At 44.6% G+C, this 21,416-nt stretch overlaps 1 protein-coding gene across 4 annotated transcripts in view; it reads left to right on the forward strand.

Annotated features, from left to right (window-relative positions):
- MCM8 (minichromosome maintenance 8 homologous recombination repair factor) overlaps positions 1 to 21,416 on the forward strand; it is a 47,126-nt gene that overhangs the window by 14,929 nt on the left and 10,781 nt on the right. For 2 of the 4 annotated variants that reach the window (XM_081855504.1, XM_081855505.1), the window contains exons 11-19: positions 3,222 to 3,252; positions 4,266 to 4,406; positions 4,610 to 4,751; positions 6,529 to 6,724; positions 7,880 to 8,099; positions 10,562 to 10,771; positions 11,995 to 12,071; positions 12,496 to 12,685; positions 15,053 to 16,665. In XM_081855504.1, the coding sequence (XP_081711630.1) occupies positions 3,222 to 3,252; positions 4,266 to 4,406; positions 4,610 to 4,751; positions 6,529 to 6,724; positions 7,880 to 8,099; positions 10,562 to 10,771; positions 11,995 to 12,071; positions 12,496 to 12,685; positions 15,053 to 15,145 (1,300 nt within the window). In that variant the 3' untranslated portion in view covers positions 15,146 to 16,665. Of the gene's footprint in view, positions 1 to 3,221; positions 3,253 to 4,265; positions 4,407 to 4,609; positions 4,752 to 6,528; positions 6,725 to 7,879; positions 8,100 to 10,561; positions 10,772 to 11,994; positions 12,072 to 12,495; positions 12,686 to 15,052; positions 16,666 to 18,038; positions 18,488 to 21,416 lie in introns of those variants that run through there. The other 2 variants (XM_081855507.1, XM_081855506.1) reach the window with 2 other exon arrangements.

Here is a 21,416-nt window from a genome sequence, read left to right on the forward strand (position 1 = left end):
GGGGTGGCTATTAGAAGAGGAATCTTAAATGCTCATTCTACGCTCCTTGGAATCTAGGACCTTGTTCTGAACTATCTGATGCTTGGTAGGGGAGACACTGAGTGCAGGTACTGTTTGTGTAACTAGTACACATTGATAAGTGTCCAATGTTAAAACAGTTCTGATATTAACTTATCTTGATCTCAACAGAAGAGATATACAGTGGTGCCCCGCAAGACGAATGCCTCACAAGACGGAAAACCCGCAAGACGAAAGGGTTTTCCATTTTGGAGGTGCTTCGCAAAACGAATTTCCTATGGGCTTGCTTCGCAAGACGAAAATGTCTTGCGAGTTCCTGCGGGTTTTTTCCCTTCCCCCCCTTTTTCTAAGCTGCTAAGCTGCTTATCAGCTGATCCGCTAAGCCGCTTATCAGCTGATCCGCTAAGCCGCTAAGCCGCTTATCAGCTGATCCGCTAAGCTACTAAGCCGCTTATCAGCTGATCTGCTAAGCCGCTAATAGCGCTAAGCCGCTAATGGGCTTGCTTCGCAAGACGAAAAAACCGCAAGACGAAGAGACTCGCGGAACTGATTCTTTTCGTCTTGCGAGGCACCACTGTAGTGATTGAAATCAGTAGATAGTATTCAATGAAGTTTTAAACAGGGTAAAGGTAAAGGGGCCGCTGACCATTAGGTCCAGTCGTGACCGACTCTGGGGTTGCGCACTCATCTTGCTCAAGGGGCCGGGAGCCGGTGCTTGTCCGAAGACAGCTTCCGGGTCATGTGGCCAGCGTGACTAAGCTGCAGCCGGCGAGCCAGCACCAGCGCAGCACACGGAAACACCGTTTACCTTCCCGCTGGAGAGCGGTCCCTATTTATCTACTTGCATTTTGGGGTGCTTTCGAACTGCTATGTTGACAGGAGCTGGGACCAAACAACAGGAGCTCGCCCCGTTGCGGGGATTCGAACCGCCGACCTTACGATCAGCAAGTCCTAGGCACTGTGGTTTAACCCACAGCACCACCCGCGTCCCACAGGGTAGACACATTTAAATTAATGAACATGTACATGTCTAAGTTAAGTCCACTAATTTCAAAAGGTCTGCTCTGAGTAAAAGTTAGTTAATTCCACCCAATGGGTCTTAAAGTGCTGAACTTCGGCAGGATCATTGTATTGTTAAGAACTTAGGTTTCGACGCTTGCGTAGGAGTGGTAGTTGTGAAACTTGGTAAGAAAACCCAAGCATCCTCTCTATTTCTGTAATTGCTATCAAGCTATTACCAGGGCAGTGGGCATTTCATAATTCTGTGTAAGGAAATTGATATGATCATTGAGATCTAAAAATCTCAACATTCTTTAAAAAATATCTTTTTTTGTTACCAGCTGTTATAGATGCAGGAAGAAATTTGAAAATGTGTAGGCAACTCTTGTTAATTAGAAGCCGGGTTAGGTCTAAACCACTGAGCCTCTTGGGCTTGCCAATCAGAAGGTCAGCGGTTCGAATCCCTGACATTGTGAGCTCCCATTGCTCTGACCCAGCTCCTGCCAACCTAGCAGTTTGAAAGCACGCCAGTGCAAGTAGATAAATAGGTACCGCTGTGGCAGGAAGGTAAACTGCGTTTCCATGCGCTCTGGTTTCCGTCATGGTGTTTCATTGTGCCAGAAGCAGTTTAGTCCTGCTGGCCACGTGACCCAGAAAGCTGTCTGTGGACAAACGCCTGCTCCCTCGGCCTGAAAGCGAGATGAGCGCCACAACTCCATAGTCGCCTTTGACTGGACTTAACCGTCCCGGGGTCCTTTACCTTTTACCTCTACCTACCTTTTACAAATAAATGGGGTTGATTCATTACCTTGTTATTATAGACCTCTGGTAAGGGAACTTAATATGCAGGAACAGGAGAGTAAAAGCAAGTTAAGAAACCCCAGTCTAGTCCAAGGTGCAAAGGACATAATTCTCATGAACATGGTGAGCAATGTGTTGGTGTGCCAGGCAGTGTTTCCTTGTTATTCAGGTGAACAGCAGTTGTGGGCTGGTACAATGGCCAGTTTCTCTCTCCTTCAGCATCAGCATGACATCACAATGGCCTGTGTTTCTCCTTCTGGTTGGACACATCCGTGTGAGAACACAGTGGCCAGTCTGTGAAATAGGCAGCATCAGCATCAGATCACAGTGGCCAGTTTTTCTCCCTCGGGTGGCTAGCATGGGACACAGTGGGCAGCCCCTGTCCTTCAGGCATCATCTTGTGGGGAGAGGCATTCATTCGTCTTCATTCCTCTTCCACTCAGGCAGGCAGTAGCATGTGGGCAGAATATTTATTGCTCCTGCGGAAGCTGCCAATAGCTTCAGCACAATTTCTTTCTCATGTCAGCACAATATCTTTTTCAGTGAGGTGGGCTTAGTTGGGAGCAGATGGTGGGCCCTGCATGTTCTTCTCTTAGTGAGGTGGTCAGCAGAAGTATGAGTGTAGTGGTCATCTCCCCGAAATGGGCAGCAGCATGTGGACAGAGAAGCAGCAGGCAAGGCGAAGAGCAGGCAAGTAGGCAATCCATCTGTTACAGGCCTCTCTACTTACAGGAAGTGGACGCAGGTGGCGCTGTGGTCTAAACCACTGAGCCTCTCGTGCTTGCTGATCGTGAGGTTGGTAGTTCAAGTCCGTGCGTAGGGGTTAGCTCCCATTGCTCCGTCCCAGCTCCTGCCAACCTAGCAGTTCAAAAGCACACCAGTGCAAGTAGATAAATAGGTACCACTGCAGCAGGAAGGTAAACGGCGTTTCTGTGCGCTCTGGCTTCTGTCACAGTGTTCCATTGTGCCAGAAGCAGTTTAGTCATGCTGGCCACATGACCTGGAAAGCTGTCTGTGGACAATTGCCGGCTCCCTCGGCCTGAAAGTGAGATGAGCGCTGCAACCCCATAGTCGCCTTTGACTGGACTTAACTGTCCAGGGTTCTTTTACCTTTTAATTAGAAGCCAAAGGAGGGGTGTATGAAGGAGGGGTGTATGTCTAGTAACTCAGTGCCCTACATAGCACCTTGCCCCTATCCATGACTGCTAGGAGCAGAATAAACCGTGAACTGTTCATGCAGATTTGCTTAAATAGCACCATGTATGTAGAATTCAGTTTATGCTATGAAATCTATATTCTTTTAGCAAAACACTTGGGGGGGGATGTTTATTGACACAGAACATGCACTACCCTGGGTACTTGTTTTAAATTATGTGTTAATTTGGTTTTTCTCTTCCTTCTAGTTCTCTTTGTCCTACTATCTACGGTCATGAGGTAAGTGCATCCCAATGGAAAAATTCCGATGGCTGTTCTAAATGCTCACTGGAAAACGTCCACCGTCCCCCCTGTAATCTAGTTTTTGTCAACTGGTTGGCAATCCAGAATGAGTAACTTGGAATATAAGATTGGGATGTTCTTTGTTCTTTTGTTTCCCTGCCCCTTGTAGGATTCAGTCAGTTATGTTAGCATTACGGAAAATAAATCCCATGTTTACTCATATGGCCTAGGCCTGTTCTGAAGCCCCCTGACAAATTGTACATTGGCTGCCTTTTCATTTTTAAAAATGTATGTTTTCACTTTTCAGTTGTTATGCGACGGTGGAAGTGTTTGTAATTATTTTTATAGAAGTTTCTTGTTTCTATCTTCAATAAATAGATTTCATGTGAGTTTAAAACAATGAAGCCATCAATCTTTTTATTGCTTTGTTTATGATACATGCAGGTCCTGCTTTTTGAACACCATTTATTCCCAGGAAATCGTTTGTTAGGCGAGTTTTCACATAATGAGCTGACAATTTCCATTATTTCTAATGGTGACATTTCTAGTCTGTGTTTCTAGTTTAGTCTCCTTCCTTTACTCCATAGTTTCTGCCCAGAACTGCTTAAGCCAACCAGCAAAAGACAGCTGATTAGTCTGATCTCTCCTGTTCTCTGATTTGTTTGATTTCCTTCCTTCCCTCCCTCCCTGCTTTCTGCTCAAAATGTCTGTGCCTACCAGCAAAACGCGAAACAAGTAAGGAAGTGGACAGACTCCGGCTGTTCAGGTACCTGAATCAGCCATTTGTGTAGCGAGGTTTGGGTATAATTCTTTGTGTTCAGATAAAATTTTGGATAATGAGCATTTTAAGAGCAGGACCTGTGTGTACTTAGTATTTTGCCATTGTGCCTCCACCTCTTCATGTTGGGATTCTCAAGGTATGAGGTATGAACAGACCACATGTGGACTATGTGCCGCTGCCTTGAGCTAATCCATTCCAATACTTTATGTATTATGCTTCCATTTAACAGATTGTGAAAGCTGGCTTAGTGTTGGCATTGTTTGGAGGCTGTCAAAAGTATATGGATGATAAAAATCGGATTCCTATTCGAGGAGACCCTCATCTTCTGGTGGTTGGAGATCCAGGACTGGGGAAGAGCCAGATGTTGCAAGTATATTCATTTATTAATAAATAGCGTTTATTTGTTGCTTTTTCTTACCGACATCCAAAGTGTTTTTTAAAAGTATACTTTAGCGCCAGCTATATCAATATGAATGCAGGGAAAAGACGTATATTCTTCAATGGGGATGTTGTTCTTTTTAGTATAAGTAAATGCATAGCATGCAAAACTAGACTTTACCATTTGTTTCTTAGGCTGTATGCAATATTGCACCTCGTGGTGTGTATGTGTGTGGCAATGCGACGACTGCAGCTGGTCTGACTGTAACTCTGTCCAGAGACAGTTCTTCTGGAGATTTTTCTTTGGAAGCTGGTGCCCTTGTGCTTGGAGATCAAGGTACTATAGAAGTGATCCTTTCTGTAGCTGGAAACTTTGAGCTGATGCATAATCAACTGGTAGCTGATATGGTACATTACGTTGTTAGTTCTAGAAATCTTATAAAAACTGTGGCTGTAGCCTTCAAAGCACTTTTTCACATTGACTTTGGTACAGAAGGCTATAACTAGTCCATTCCTCATTTGTGATCTTGTAGGAAGTTAGTTGCTTTCCCTACCTTTTCCGTCTGGGTATTTGATACGCTACTGGAAGATTATCCAGCTCACAGGCGGGCAGAATACTTACAGTACCATGGTGGTTGGCTGAATTAGGGTGGCCAGTTGCAAATGAGGACAGGTCTTTACACACACACATACTTTATTAAATTTTCTGTTTTACAATTTAAAATACTCATTTTACATCCTTAAGATATCAGTGACTTCCTTTCTTCTTTTTCCATGGTTCATTTTACATACCATAAATCCCTGCATATTTTACAAAAACAATACCATTCAGTATTCCATTATTACATCCATCAAAACTTACTTACACTGTTGAATTTATCTTAATGCTGCCAGCATTTCCAGCTATATACAATTTTCCCATATATTCAGTAAACGTTTTCCAATCCGCGTTAAAAGTATGTTCTTGTTCTCTTATTCTATATGCTAAGTCTGCAAGTTGTGCATATTCTGTCAACTTCAGTTGCCGTTCTTCTTTGTTTGGGACCTTGCTTGTGTTCCATTTGGGGGCTAACAAAACATGGGTCACAGTAGTGGCATACATAAACAACCTTTTTTGACGCCTGGGAATTTCAGCCCTAATTATCCTCAACAGAAAGGACTCTGGTTTTTTGGGGAAAGTACTTTTAAAGTACTTTTTAGGGACGCAGGTGGCGCTGTGGGTTAAACCACAGAGCCTAGGACTTGCCGATCAGAAGGTCGGCGGTTCGAATCCTTGCAACGGGGTGAGCTCCCGTTGCTCAGTTCCTGTTCCTGCCAACCTAGCAGTTCGAAAGCACGTCAAAGTGCAAGTAGCTAAATAGGTACTACTCTGGCGGGAAGGTAAATGGCGTTTCCGTGTGCTGCTCTGGTTCGCCAGAAGTGGCTTAGTCATGCTGGCCACATGACCTGGAAGCTGTACGCCGGCTCCCTCGGCCAATAAAGCGAGATGAGCACCGCAACCCCAGAGTCGGCTGCGACTGGACCTAACGGTCAGGGGTCCCTTTACCTTTACCTTTACTTTTAAACATTCCCCCCCCCAATTCATTATGGATCATTTCCCAATACTCCTTTACCCTTTTACAAGCCCACCACATATGAAAGAACGTTCTCTCTACCTCTCTGCATCTCCAGGTCTTCTCCACTTTCTATAGTTTTGAAAATGAGGGAATTTCATCAGGCATAGCTTGTCATGTAGGCAGGAACCTTTTCCTCTTCTCCATCAGACCACTCTAGTCTGCATCAAGTCCCCCTTCTTTTCAAGTAGATGATCACTACTGGCTTTACTTCTGGCACTGATAATCTGATGGATGGGTTGGCATGACTAACTGTATATGTGCAGCCCACTTCAATGCCTGCGGACCCTGACAATGGCAAATGCTAAAGTTTGCCAGAACCTGTTGCTATGCTTTTTTTTAAACACACACACGCAAATAGAGATTGCATAGCTCCAGTTGTAGAAAATGCTGGTTCAAACAAGTTTTTGGCGCATCGCCTTCACTCTCTGCTGCCTTTCACTTATCAAGTTTATGAGAGTACGGGAATGACACCTCTCTTTTTGTCATTTTGTTTTTCAGGTATTTGTGGAATAGATGAGTTTGATAAGATGGGTAACCAGCACCAAGCCTTGCTGGAAGCTATGGAACAGCAAAGCATCAGCCTCGCCAAGGCTGGTATTGTTTGCAGTTTGCCAGCGAGGACATCAATCATAGCGGCTGCAAATCCAGTTGGGGGACACTACAACAAGGCCAAAACAGTATCTGAGAATTTAAAGTAAGTACTTCTAAAATGCATGCATCAGAAAGAAAGAAGGGGGGATTTTTTTTTTCATTTTAAAAATGACTTTTAAATCTGCATCACTGATTTTGTCCGAAAGGTGACCTTTCTGGAGGGAATTACTTATTTCTCCTTTTAAATGTTCAATGTGAATACTCTCCCCACCCTTTTTTTTCTGAATGTTGTAAAATTCTGAACAAAAAGCAAACAAATTAGGGTACTTTTCAGTGTGTAACATGCCCCCATGTATAAGACGCCCCTTATTTTTGGGGACTAAAAATTAAGAAAATGGGGGGAAAGTTGTTGAGCTTTTTTGGGGGAGTGCTCTCCTCACAACAATACAAACACAACATGTAGGCTAATAGTTAGTAGAAAATATATAATAGAATAATGATATTCATTATTCTATTATATATTTTCTACTATTAGCCTACATGTTGTACAGTGGTACCTTGGGTTAAGTACTTAATTTGTTCCGGAGGTCCGTTCTTAACCTGAAACTGTTCTTAACCTGAAGCACCACTTTAGCTCATGGGGCCTCCTGCTGCTGTCGCACCGCCGGAGCACGATTTCTGTTCTCATCTTGAAGCAAAGTTCTTAACCCGAGGTACTATTTCTGGGTTAGCGGAGTCTGTAACCTGAAGTGTATGTAACCCAAGGTACCACTGTATTTGTATTGTTGTGATTGAAAACCATGCACCTGCCTGGCCAACACTAACACTCGCTTGAGTCGCAACAGCCTCCTAACGTCTGTCCGCTCACCGGCAGAAACAGCCTATTGCCCGCCCAATTGCCGCAGCAACACCCAATCAACACCACCCCTTGCTGCAGACACCAATAACACGCTACATACCATCTCCAGCTCGCGGCATCAACCAATCCCACATCCTCCCTAGGCAGTACCCATGTACAAGACGACCCTCTATTTTAAACATAATTTTTCAGTAAAAACACCTAGTCTTATACACGGAAAAGTACGGTATGTTCAGATTGATGTCAACTTGTATATAGTATTTCTTCTGCTGAAGAGACCTCAAATTATTTTGAATTCTTCACACTATGTTTTCAGGTGTGCTATAGAAAGAGTGTACCCAGGGGTATGTGTGTGTTTAAGAACATGCACTGTACTTGCGGGTTTTTCTTTCCGTGTAGAATGGGGAGCGCTTTATTGTCACGATTTGACTTGGTGTTCATACTGCTGGATATACCGAATGAAGATCATGACCACCTGCTTTCCGAACACGTGATGGCAATGCGAGCAGGAAAACAGACTGGATGCAGCAGTGCTGTAGTGCTTCGCGCAAGCTCTCAGAATTCGAACATATCGGTCCTTGAAGCCGTTTCAGACAAACCGTTGTTGGAAAGATTAAAGGTAGTACATACTGTTCAGATTTCCTGGCCCTATACCATCTTATCTCTCTAGGCAATCAGAGGCTGCCATGAAATGAATTCTAGGAGCTCGCTTGTTCAATTTTTCTCCTGTTTTTGTTAAGTATCTAGGGTGGTACTGTATCTAAATGGGGTTTTCACATCCAAGTCTGAATTTTGCTGTAATAAAAAGAAAGGGGAAGTTTGATGGCAGGAAATGCTTCCTGAAACTGGGCACCACAGGGATATTTCTGTTATCAATACCAGATTTAGATATAATTTTTATTGTGAGGATTTTTGTAAGCCCCTTTTTGAGAGACCCTTTGTCAGGGACCGTGCTGAGGAGGGCTGCACTGAGGAGAAATGGTGGGATACCCTATCCCCCTCTCTCCGATCCTGAATCTTCCCAGAAGCAGTGGGACAGTATAGATTTGGAACAGCGGTTTGCAGAGGGACATAGTTCAGAAGGCAGAAGTTGGGAAGAACTAGGTGGTGAACAGCTAGGAGAAGAAGAACTGGGAGAGAGAGAGTTAACAGACTCACTTTCACTGGAAAGCATCCATCCGCTCAGCTCAAGATCAAGGAGAGCAGATAAGGTGGCAGCACAGAAAGCACAGTGATTGTGAGATCAGGTTGCCAGATGCGGAAGTGACATGGATGACTAGGGGGGAAGTGGATGGAGCCCTTAATTGGGAGCACCTTCATCCCTAGGAATGGATTCTTTGTTCTCTCGCTGTGATCATTAAAATTTCTTACTGGTAAGAGACTCCTTTTGCTTTGTTCTGGTTATCTACTGCCAAAGGGTGGGTGGATAGCTGAGTCCCTGAAGCCTGACACCCTTGGGGAATATAAAGCAGGAAATAAGTATTCAAAATAAATGAAGCCCATGTTTGTGTATAAGTAGCTGGAACTCTCAAGTGCCCTGTGCTGTGGTGTACGGGGGCTTTTCCGCTCCCCGCTTCCCAACAACTGCCCCTCTCGCCAACTCCCAGTTCCTCTGATGATATCCCATAAAGTAAAAAGATCTGCCAGTGGATGGAAGTCTCTCCACCTCCCCTGCTTGCACAAAAACACTTTCCACTTACACCCAGGATGGGAAGCTGGATCCCAGCCATTGTGTTTGCTATATAGTATTTCAGCGTTCAAAGCATTTTTACATGTGTTGCAGCCATTCTCACAATCTACCCTGTGTTGTGAGGATCTGTGAGGCAGAGAGACTTACATGAGGTGAGATAATAATGATGAAGATGATGATGATGATGATGATGATGATGATGATTATTATTAATTTATATCTTGCCCATCTGGCTGGGTTTTCCCAGCCACTCTGGGTGGCTTCCAACAAAATATTAAAATACCATAACAAATCAAACATTAAAAGCTTCCCCAAACAGGGCTGCCTTCAGATGTCTTCTAAAAGTTGGGTAGTTGTTGTTCTCTTTGATATCTGGTGGGAGGGCGTTCCACAGGGCGGGCGCCACTACCGAGAAGGCCCTCTGCCTGGTTCCCTGTAACTTGGCTTCTCACAGCGAGGGAACTGGCAGAAGGCCTTCGGAGCTGGATCTCAGTCTCCGGATAGAATGATGGGGGTGGAGACGCTCCTTCAGATATACTGGACCGAGGCCGTTTAGGGCTTTAAAGGTCAGCACCAACACTTTGAATTTTGCTTAGAAACGTACTGGGAGCCAATGTAGGTCTTTGAAGACCGGTGTTATGTGGTCTCGGCGGCTGCTCCCAGTCACCAATCTAGCTGCTGCATTCTGGATTAGTTGTAGTTTCCGGGTCACCTTCAGAGGTAGCCCCACGTAGAGCGCATTGCAGTAGTCCAAGCGGGAGATAACCAGAGCATGCACTACTCTGGCGAGGCAGTCCGTGGGCAGGTATGGTCTCAGCCTGCGTACCAGATGGAGCTGGTAAACAGCTGCCCTAGACACAGAATTGACCTGTGCCTTCATGGACAACTGTGAATCCAAAATGACTCCCAGGCTGCGCACCTGGTCCTTCAGGGGCACAGTTACCCCATTCAGGACCAGGGAGTCCTCCACACCCGCCTGCCTCCTGTCCCCCCAAAACAGTACTTCTGTCTTGTCAGGATTCAACCTCAATCTGTTAGCCACCATCCATCCTCCAACCGCTTCCAGACACTCACACAGGACCTTCACCACCTTCACTGGTTCTGATTTAAAAGAGAGGTAGAGCTCTCAGCCATTGCGTTTGCTATATAGCATTTCAGCGTTCAAAGCGTTTTTTACATGCGTTACAGCCACTCTCACAATCTACCCTGTCTTGTGACGATCTGTGAGGCATAGTGACTTACATGAGGTGAGAGACTTCAGCCTGGGTCTCCCAAGTTTCTCACTCCCACTCTTACCTGTGGGAGCTCCAGTGGTTCAAATCTGATGGCACTGTCCTCTTCCGGAGCTGAGCGGAATGCCGTAATACCTAAAGCGTGTTTTCAATCGTTAGGTCATTCCGGGAGAAAATTTTGACCCAGTTCCGCACCAGCTGTTGAGGAAGTATGTTGGCTATGCCCGTCAGTATGTGCACCCCACGCTGTCTCCAGAGGCCGCTCAGGTCCTCCAGGAATTCTACCTTCAACTCCGACAGCAAAGCCAAAGAGCAGACAGCACACCTATCACCACACGGCAGTTGGAGTCGTTGATACGTCTTACCGAGGTTTCCTTTAATTTTGTATTTCTTGCCGCTTGGATTTCTTGCAGTAGGAAAGTTTTGCCAAGTGACAGACTGCTCAAATGCTAGTGATTTTAATGTGGGCGTTGGGAGCCTGCGCAAATGATTTCTTTAAAAAAACCTAATTTAAATAAATAGATGTAATTCCATCAACCTGGTGGGAGTGGATTTGGATCAAATCTGAGTTGCCGGATTCTTGAGATTCCAGGGGAGCAAGGAAAAAACTCACCATCTTTATTTATTTTTTTTTAAAAAATGCTGCTACCATCTTTTTCTGTAAATAAAATTGAGGATACTAAAAGCTAACAAACTGGGCTCAGCCATGTTCACTGTCTTCTGTTTCTTGAATGGCTCCCTTGTAACTTTAGCCTCAAAGTAGAGATACTCCTTAAAATTTAATGTCTGATGCTGGACGTTATTCCAGAAAAGATCTTGCAAACATAGAGATATTCCACTGGATATCTCACTTTTTAAATACGATTCTTCTGGTGTAACCCGGATTGTTCGTTCTTTATCTTGTGGCTGATTCAACTTTACTTCTCTCTCCCCAATCCGTTACGTTGATACTCTAAGCTGCCTTTGTTCCAAGGAAGGAGTTCAGTGATGTGCTCTTTTTAATCATTTCTTCAGCACAAGCATTTCAGCTTGCTAAATGGAACAATCCCCATTCTTCCTCTTTGATTTTAAACTATATGAAACTGCCTTAAACTGGGTCATGCCATTGAATCCTCTAGTCCAGCATTACTTATTCCATCTGTCAGTGGTTCTCCAAGGTTTTGGCACAGGGACATTTCCCAGGTTGGTTACTTGATGTCCTTTAAGTAGAGATACCAGGGAATAAACCTGGGGCCTTGTGTGTACGAAGCTTGTGTTCTCTGCCAGCACGGATGGAGTTCTGTTCTGTTCTGTTCTTTCCTAAATGTCACTAAATGCTTTGCTGAACTATATCTACTTTCAAACTGAAAAATGTAGTGTGTATTTGCCTGTATTTTTCAGCTGCTGGTGTCAACTCCTTTCACGTAGCTTTTCTGATCTGAATAAATTAGGTTGGTCATTGCAAAGGGTTATTGCTGACTAAATCCCACTTGGAGTACCCATTGAAGTCAATGGACTTAACTTAATCAGGCCCCTTTATTTCAGCAGGTCTACTCTCGAGTATGCCTTGGATAAAACCCATTTTAATTTTAATTATTGTTTGTTTGTTTAAGGCACGGTCAAGGTTAGAATTAAAAGAAAAGGCCACCAAAGAAGATGCTGAAGATGTCATAGAAATAATGAAATACAGGTAGTATGCACCAGAATAAAACCCAATCTACAGCAAACCAAAGGTCTGTGGGGCTCTTTTGCACACCTGGTGGTGCTTTTATTTATTTCAGTGATATGTATACATTTTCCTGTCCCTCCACTCACTGTATATGCAAATTGAGCTGCTCAAATTAGGTGGCTCCAATGTTCACGGTCCAATGTCACATTCCCCATTGCGTACAGGGAGCTGTTTTCTACACTAGAATGGAGGGAGAAGCCATGGATGTTGACAGGTGGGGGAGAGAGCTCTAATTGATCAATCCACTGGTGAGTCCCTCCATTCCCTGCAGAAAATGAACAACAGCTTCAAGCTTGCTCTTACGGTTAACTCTTCCAAAGGCACTTCTCTGCCTAGTTTTACGCCTTCATTGTTTATTGATGTTTCTGTGTGTTTCTTCTTCAAGCATGTTGGGAACTTACTCTGATGAGTTTGGGAAGTTGGATTTTGATCGTTCACAACACGGTTCTGGAATGAGCAACAGGTCGCAAGCAAAGAGGTTTGTTTCTGCCCTTCACCGTATTGCAGAAAGAACCTACAACAGCCTTTTTGAGGTTCAACAGCTGCGGCAGATTGCAAAGGAGGTAAACGTAAAAGTGAGTAAAAATAAAATTTTGTATTTGGAAATGATTAAGTTTGATATTGGAATTATCAGTTTGAAAAACAAGTTCTGGTCCCAGCATCTGTACTTCCTTTTTTTGTTTTGTTTTGTTTGCATTTATTTATTTATTAACATTCTTATATTACATTGGTAAACATTGTCATATTACATTACAGGACTTACTGTAATATAATTTGCAACATGTATACAAAAATTATATACAAATTTTATATACCTAGAAAGAAAATGAAACCAAAAAAAGAAAAAACAACAACAAATTTCCCCCAAAATCATATACATACCAACACACTAGACTTGCTGTCTTTCCCATTGTATAATCCTTTTTTACAAATGTATGTACCGTATTTTTTGCACCATAGGACGCACCGGACAATAGGACGCACCTTGTTTTAGAGGGGGGGAGAACAAGAAAAAAAAATTCTCCCCCTCTCTGCCCAGCGCCCCTTCAGCAAAGCGGCAGGAGGCGCTGCGCAGAGAGGGGGAGAATTTTCCCCCTCTTGTTTTCCCGCTCTAAAACAAGGTGCCATTCAGGAAGCCTGGAGAGGGAGAGGGGTCGGAGCCTCCATAGCCGTGCGTCACCTCTCCAGCCGGGAGAGCGCGCGTGGGGCAAAAGAAGCCCCCCGCGACCCCTCTCCCTCTCCAGGCTTCAGGTTCCTTTCGACCTGCTCTTTGGGGCTGGCGGGGGAAGCCCACCACCAGCCCCAAAGAGCAGGTCAGGGAGCAGCGGAAAGGCGTAGCGGAGAGGCTGCTGCCATAGTCGCGCATCACCTCTCCAGCTGGGAGAGGGTCACGGGACTATGGCGTCTTCGCTCCATAGGACGCACACACATTTCCCCTTCAGTTTTGAAGGGGAAAAAGTGTGTCCTATAGAGCAAAAAATACGGTACTCTTATTATTGTATATTTCATTACATATTATCTAATACATTCCTATATCAATATGTGCTCTTAGACTTATTTCTCAACTCAGTCTCACTCCAACGTCAATCAAATGCTAGCATAGATAGCGAACCTTTACTGTATTTTTGAACATACGTTTTATATCTATCCCACTTTTCCATAAATTTTTGTTTTGAATTGCCTCTTAGGGTATTTGTTAACCGCGCCATTTCAGCAAATACTTGTAGCTTGTAATGCCAGTCCGTTATTGTCGGGCCTTCTTGTTCCTTCCACCCCTTTTCCACCAAAGTCCGAGCTGCGGCCGTTGCATATAAGAATACCTCCATGGTTCAGAGGACTTTAATCATATTGCTCCAGCTCCGATGGCTGAACTTTGCCTATGTATTTAGAAATTGGATTTGAGATTGGTTGCCCTACTAATAATATATCATCTAACATCAGCACCGCAAACTTTGTTGTTACTGAAACTTGCCTTTCTTCTTTAACAGCCTGACACCTGTGAACTATCTTGAAGTGTGTTGCAATTTCTGCAGTTTTTAATTTTTTTTCTGCAGTATTTCACTGTGTGAACACTGACAATTGTATAGATAACTTAGGACAGTCAGAGAGAGTTGTGCCCTGCTGCACTTTAACTAGAGAATGAATAGAAAATGATGTCTTAAAAAATAATAATGAAGGGCTTGTATTAGGTGAATTTTTGATCCCTCTGTCAGCATCACCCTTGAGCCAGTGTACCAACTGGACTCATGCACTACAGCCCCGACTGGGCTAGGCGAGCTGGGTAGCACTGCCAGAGACCTCCTTTCCCACAGGAACAGGTCACAGTGCTGTGGACTCACAGCTTGGAGCTGAGAGCACCGGATTCACTGTCTCAATAATACAGTCGTTGCGCAGCAGCGTTTTGCAGAGTCTTGCAGAGTATAAACCACTCGGAGAGCAGCTCTGTAGAGTATCTTCCTTTTATTCTGTAACTACAGCTATAATACAAAACTATATACAGAGCTAAATATTCTGAGCATAAATCAATGCTAAACTCTGAGTGCCTGCAGCTGCTCTTAGCAGCAATCTTATCTCTAAACACGATCTCTTGCACTCACTCTCTCTCCGACACACTGACTGACTCTCTCTCTCACACACAGACTGACTCACTCACTTGACTAATTAAGTAGAGAGCAGTACATTGCTCCTCCTCTCTGTAGAGTCAGCAGAGACCTCAGGAGATCATCAGGAGATTCTTGGGTATGGGAGGGGTGAAATCTCCTCACCCTCCACCCTTTCACATAGCAGATACTTGTGTCACAAATTGTTTTTGAAATTCCCTTCTGGATGAAAAATATTTAAATAGTTTAAATATCAACTTCTTGTGAGGGAAGAGGCTTGTACCATAATGTGTAGTGTTTTGTCTCTCCAGATAATGAACTTACTTTGTGTGATTCTTCCAGGTAGCCGACTTTGAAAACTTCATTGGATCTTTAAATGACCAGGGTTATTTCTTGAAAAAAGGTCCAAGGCTGTACCAGCTTCAAACTATGTGAAGGAATTCAGCAACCAAAGTAACTGAGTTTTTGGAAGAGGATCAGTAGAACACAACACAATACTCTGTTAAGGCTACCAAGGCTTATATGCAAGACCTTTTTAAAAATCAGTACTTTGTTACACCAGGTGTTACAAAAATATGTGCAGAAACCTGCTCAGATAGGTTATTATCATAATGGAGAAAATCACTTCAGCTGCCATTTCAAAGTCATGTAAATAAGTAAAACTTAAACAAGTAGTGAAACTTATGCATTGTTTTAAGATGCCATCTTCAAAAGGCACTGCAAGAGAGAATGTTAATCCAACATGCAATGATTAAAAATGCTTAGCAGATTCTCATGTTGCATTCTGCAGTAAAACACATTGGCTCTATGCAGACAAGCAGAAGCATGCAAGTGTGTTTTGTGTTTACAAAAAGTTTCCTTTTGGTTTGTGTGTGGTGGTTTTCAGAGGTGAGTTGTGCTGCTGGTCTGGTTGCTGTTAGCTCTTGTGTTCCCCACACGTTCCTTTCGCTGTTTTGCGTGTCGGTTGAAAAGGCTTCCTTTTCAGTTTTTATCTCAGTTCGAACTGAAGCTCACTGATTCAAACATGACAGCAAACTGGTTACCAATAAACAGTAGGTGGACATAGAAGCCATATGTGAGAAGGGAGTATGAAAGTGTGTAAATCATTCATGATTCTTGTATGAGTGATTGCCTTTTAAAACGTTCATTTTGAAAACTTGGGCACACTAGTAGTGAATATTGTTATTTTGTTTAAATACAACAACTAATTCACTCAGTAATTATATTGGGTTGCATCCAACCAAGGTATGCTTGGGTTAGATTCATTGGATTTAAAGTTAGTCATGTCCATTCATTTCAATGAATCTATTCTAAGTGTAGCTAATATTGGATGAAACCCATAATATTTAGCATGGTTTTAAAAAAGGGAAACTGTGTCAAGTGAAGGAAACGTGATTTTGAAATAGTTCTATATTGAATTGAATTTATCCTTGGCTGATAGCCAGTTTCATAGGCAGGTTTTGAAGATTGTAAGACGATTTACAATCAACCGTAGGCTTGGGAATACCGGAGAAATTTCCAGCACAGACCACTAATTCTGTTTTAGAATGCTATTATTTTTCCATTACATTTGTATAGAACAGGAAGGTATCAGCTGTGACTTGCACCCATGTATGTATTGAATTTGCTTATGGGTAGAATAGGAACACTTTGTGCCGTTCCCCATGTTGTGCCTACCTGTTGCTGGTTAGGTGGAAGAGAGGGTTGGGTCCTGCGTGATCGTTTGGGAATAGTAGACCACTGCTGTTCAGGTGAATCACAGCCTGAACTAAGGCGGCTCACAACAACAGCAATGCCACCATACAAACATACAGTAAAAAGTTAAGGGATGCATGGTTGGGTTAAAGCTGCAGCCCTTGTCTTCAAATGTTTAAGATTACTCATGTAGACAGCCTTGTAGCCTTTGAATAGATCAGGTACTGTTGCTGCGTCCTTAAAAGTATCTTAAATTCAGGGGGGGAAACCAAACTGCTGACATTTTAAAATTATGGACAGAGTCAACACCCCCCTTCAACCTGCTGTTACATTCATCTATTTATTTGTGTGCAATAAAGCTGTTCTGTTTTGTTTTAACCATTTGTTTATTGGTTTATGTGAATAAAGCTATTTTTTAAAAAGAAAATTATTTGTTCAATGGTTTGAGTACAATACAGTGGTACCTCAGGTTACATACGCTTCAGGTTACATATGCTTCAGGTTACATACGCTTCAGGTTACACACTCCACTAACCCAGAAATAGTGCTTCAGGTTAAGAACTTTGCTTCAGGATGAGAACAGAAATTGTGCTCCGGCGGCGCGGCGGCAGGAGGCCCCATTAGCTAAAGTGGTGCTTCAGGTTAAGAACGGACCTCTGGAACGAATTAAGTACTAAACCTGAGGTATCACAGTAAAGGTAAAGGGACCCCTGACCATTAGGTCCAGTCGTGGCCGACTCTGGGGTTGCGGCGCTCACCTCACTTTATTGGCCGAGGGAGCCGGCGTACAGCTTCTGGGTCATGTGGCCAGCATGACTAAGCCGCTTCTGGCGAACCAGAGCAGCGCACGGAAACGCTGTTTACTTTCCCGCCGGAGTGGTACCTATTTATCTACTTGCACTTTGAGGCGCTTTCGAACTGCTAGGTTGGCAGGAGCAGGGACTGAGCAACGGGAGCTCACCCCGTTGCAGGGATTTGAACCACCGACCTTCTGATCGGCAAGTCCTAGGCTCTGTGGTTTAACCCACAGCGCCACCCATGTCCCATGGTTTGAGTACAATACAGTGGTACCTTGGGTTACAGACGCTTCATGTTACAGATGCTTCAGGTTACAGACAGAAATAGTGGCCCAGAAATAGTGCTTCGGGTTAAGAATTTTGCTTCAGGATAAGAACAGAATTCGGGCTCCGGCGGTGTGGCAGCAGCAGGAGGCCCCATTAGCTAAAGTGGTGCTTCAGGTTAAGAACAATTTCAGGTTAAGAACAGACGTCCAGAACAAATTAAGTACTTAACCCAAGGTACCACTGTAAAGCTATTTTAAAAAACCACTTACTGCTTTGATTAAATAGTCATTTATTGGTTTGCATGCCACAAAGCTATTTTTTTACCATGACTTCCATTTTAGGCGTTAAGCTGTGGATACCTAAAAAAAAAAAATCCCACCAGCTGGCTTGGGCGACCGGAAAAGCGTGAAAACGGCGCGCTCCCCCGCACAGGCGACGTCCTGTTCTCCCACGTGCTGCGACGCTCCGTCTCCTAAGCAACGCCGCCGCCCGCCACCTTTGAGAGCCGCAGGTCGGGCGCTTTGCCGTAAAGCGCGGCGCTGTCGCGAAAGGCAACGTAAAGCGCGTTTGTGAGGCGAAAGGCCCGGCCCGGCCTAAGTTGAATGGAGGGCGAGGAGGAGGCGGCGGCGGCCGGCGGCGGGGGCAGCAGCAGCAGCCGGGGAGGAGGAGCCGCCGCTGCCGCCCCTCAGCGTCGTCGCCGTGGTTCTCCCCTGAGCGGGCGGAGAGGCCAGCCATGTTGCCCGCGGCCTGGCTGGCCAAGGGCGGCGCCTGCGGCTGGCGGTTCCTGAGGGGGGCCAACCCCGCCAAGGCGCGACGGGGACTCCTCTCCCGGGCGCCGCCCGCCGCCGCCGCCGCCTCCCCTCACCGCCTGCTGCGCCCCACCGGCTCCCGGCAGCAGCAGCTGCTGGCCTGGGCCTGGCCGCGACGCGAGCGGGCCAGCTGCGGGGTCGGAGGGCCCGCGGGGAACTCGGAGCGCGGCGCCGGGAAAGCCAGGCCTCCCCGCGGATACGCCGAGCTGGTAAGGGGAGAAGCGCGCCCCCCCCCTCGCCGAAGCAGGCGGCCTGGGTCTGGGGCTTCGCGGCCACTCGAGGCCCCGGATGCGGCCCTCGTGGCCGGGGTCAAGGGGGCGGTCGCGGGGAACACGCACACAAAAAAATAACCCCCACACCGTCGCCACAAACCGAATTTCCGGTACTTGGCAAACCCGAGGAAGGTTTCTTTCTTTCTTTTTTTTAATAAAATATTTATTAAAGTTTTCAAAGAGTTATCTAAAATAGGAAAAACAAGAAAGAAGAGGGGGAAAAAAAGATACATACAAAACATATACAATAACAAGTATAATTTCAATCCCTTATATTCATAAAACTTACTTTCCCGACCTCCTCATACCTCCCCTTCCTGTATTCCAAACCCGAGGAAGGTTTCGCCCTGGTTTTACTACTTTCAAAAAAAGGTTCTGGAGGGGTTTTTTGTTTTTTGTTTTCCTCCCTCCATATGTGAAATGGCATTTAATTTTGCCAAGGGGTCCGTTGGGATCCCTGCGATGGTTAGAACACTAGGATATTTTTTACAGTGGGGGAACTGATTAGAGAACTGGGCCAAAACAAACAAGATGAATTTTAACAGGGAGAAATGTAAAGTATTGCACTTGGGCAAAAAAAATGAATGAGAGGCACAAATACAAGATGGGTGACACCTGGCTTGAGAGCAGTACATGTGAAAAGGATCTAGGAGTCTTGGTTGACCACAAACTTGACATGAGCCAACAGTGTGACGCGGCAGCTAAGAAAGCCAATGCAATTCTGGGCTGCATCAATAGGAGTATAGCATCTAGATCAAGGGAAGTAATAGTGCCACTGTATTCTGCTCTGGTCAGACCTCACCTGGAGTACTGTGTCCAGTTCTGGGCACCACAGTTCAAGAAGGACACGGACAAACTGGAACGTGTCCAGAGGAGGGCAACCAAAATGGTCAAAGGCCTGGAAACGATGCCTTATGAGGAACGGCTAAGGGAGCTGGGCATGTTTAGCCTGGAGAAGAGGAGGCTAAGGGGTGATATGATAGCCATGTTCAAGGATGTCACATAGAGGAGGGAGAAAGGTTGTTTTCTGCTGCTCCAGAGAAGCGGACACGGAGCAATGGCTCCAAACTACAAGAAAGAAGATTCCACCTAAACATTAGGAAGAACTTCCTGACAGTAAGAGCTGTTCGACAGTGGAATTTGCTGCCAAGGAGTGTGGTGGAGTCTCCTTCTTTGGAGGTCTTTAAGCAGAGGCTTGACAACCATATGTCAGGAGTGCTCTGATGGTGTTTCCTGCTTGGCAGGGGGTTGGACTCGATGGCCCTTGTGGTCTCTTCCAACTCTATGATTCTATGATAACTAGCTTGTCGGGCTCAAGGAGGGTCTGGGCTGGGCTACTTATGCAGGAATGTTCTTCAATATTGAAAGAGTTGCTACCTTTGTATGGACTCCTCTCCTGTGGCCTGGGAAAGTTTTTTTTCCCCCTATAGGTTGAGGATATCGGATACAGCAGACCCTCCAAAGTGTCCCTATTTTCCAGGCACGGCCCTGAGTTAGAGAAGCCGTCCTGGTTTCTGATTTGATCCCGAAATGTTCCACTTTTCCTTAGGATGTTCCTATTTTCGTTGGAGAAATGTTGGCGGGTATGGCGTTATCTGATCCCCAAGCCGTCTGAAGGCAATCCTGTACAGTGGTACCTCAGGTTACATACGCTTCAGGTTACAGACTCCACTAACCCAGAAATAGTACCTCGGGTGAAGAACTTTGCTTCCGGATGAGAACAGAAATCGGTCTCTGGTGACGTGGCAGCAGCAGCAGGCCCCATTAGCTAAAGTGGTGCTTCAGGTTAAGAACAGTTTCAGGTTAAGTACAGACCTCCGGAATGAATGAAATACTTAACCTGAGGTACCACTGTATAGGGAAATGTGTGGGGTTTTTTCATTTTTTTATTGCTTTTAACAGATATATAAAACATACAAAAGAAAGAACATTAAAATACTAAGAGGGGAAAAAACCAAAAGAAAAAACCAAAATAAAAACACATATTCCTTCTGAAGTTTATTTTAAATTCCATTATTAACTGACTTCCTCAAATCCTCCCTAACTGAATTTCATTGTATCACCTTGTAGCAGTTCTCCAAAATCATCTTTCTACTACAATTTACTCCTTCAATTTACTTTCTTCATCTCTTTTCTTATTGACTTAATCTATATTACTATACAACATTCTTATTCTAATCCTAGGCCTATTTGATACTTTCAAGTACCTTCTAATTATCTTATATTTAGGGAAGTGTTTTTTTAAATGTTTTTATATATGTTGGAAGATGCCCAGAGTGGCTGGGGCAACCCAGTAAGATGTGTGGGGTAGAAATAGTAGAATTATTCTGGGATGGGACATCCCTATTTTCATTAGAGAAATATTGGAGGGTATGTGAACACACAGGCTTGTATACGGGCTGCCTGCTTCAGCAAGAGCTTGGCTTCCCTTTCTATCGTGTACCAGTCTCACTGTAGTGTGGAGTGAAAACGCCTTTCCCACTGACCTTAGAGAAACTCTTTCCCCTTACTATTTTGGGCACACTCCAGGATCTCCTCATTGGCAAATTCTAATAATGTGTTCTGCAGTGTTGGTCCTGGACTTGTTTCCACCTGTGCTTGAAATGACTTCCTTTGTAGGTCTGCCAGATTGCCTGATGGAGACTGAAATCAGCTGTACCAAGTCTTCCCTTTGCAATCTGGTGCAGATCCACAGAGAAAGCGGGTTCAAACTACTCCATAATCATGTCAGGTTCCAACCCCATGTGATTAAGAACTCATGCGGTTGTTAAGTTTGGAAAGTTTTATGCTTGGCTTTCCATATACAGTGGTACCTCGGGTTAAGTACTTAATTCGTTCCGGAGGTCCGTACTTAACCTGAAACTGT

This window comes from Podarcis erhardii (assembly GCF_964252035.2).
Source record: "Podarcis erhardii genome assembly, chromosome: 3".
In the NCBI taxonomy this organism is placed as follows: domain Eukaryota; kingdom Metazoa; phylum Chordata; class Lepidosauria; order Squamata; family Lacertidae; genus Podarcis; species Podarcis erhardii.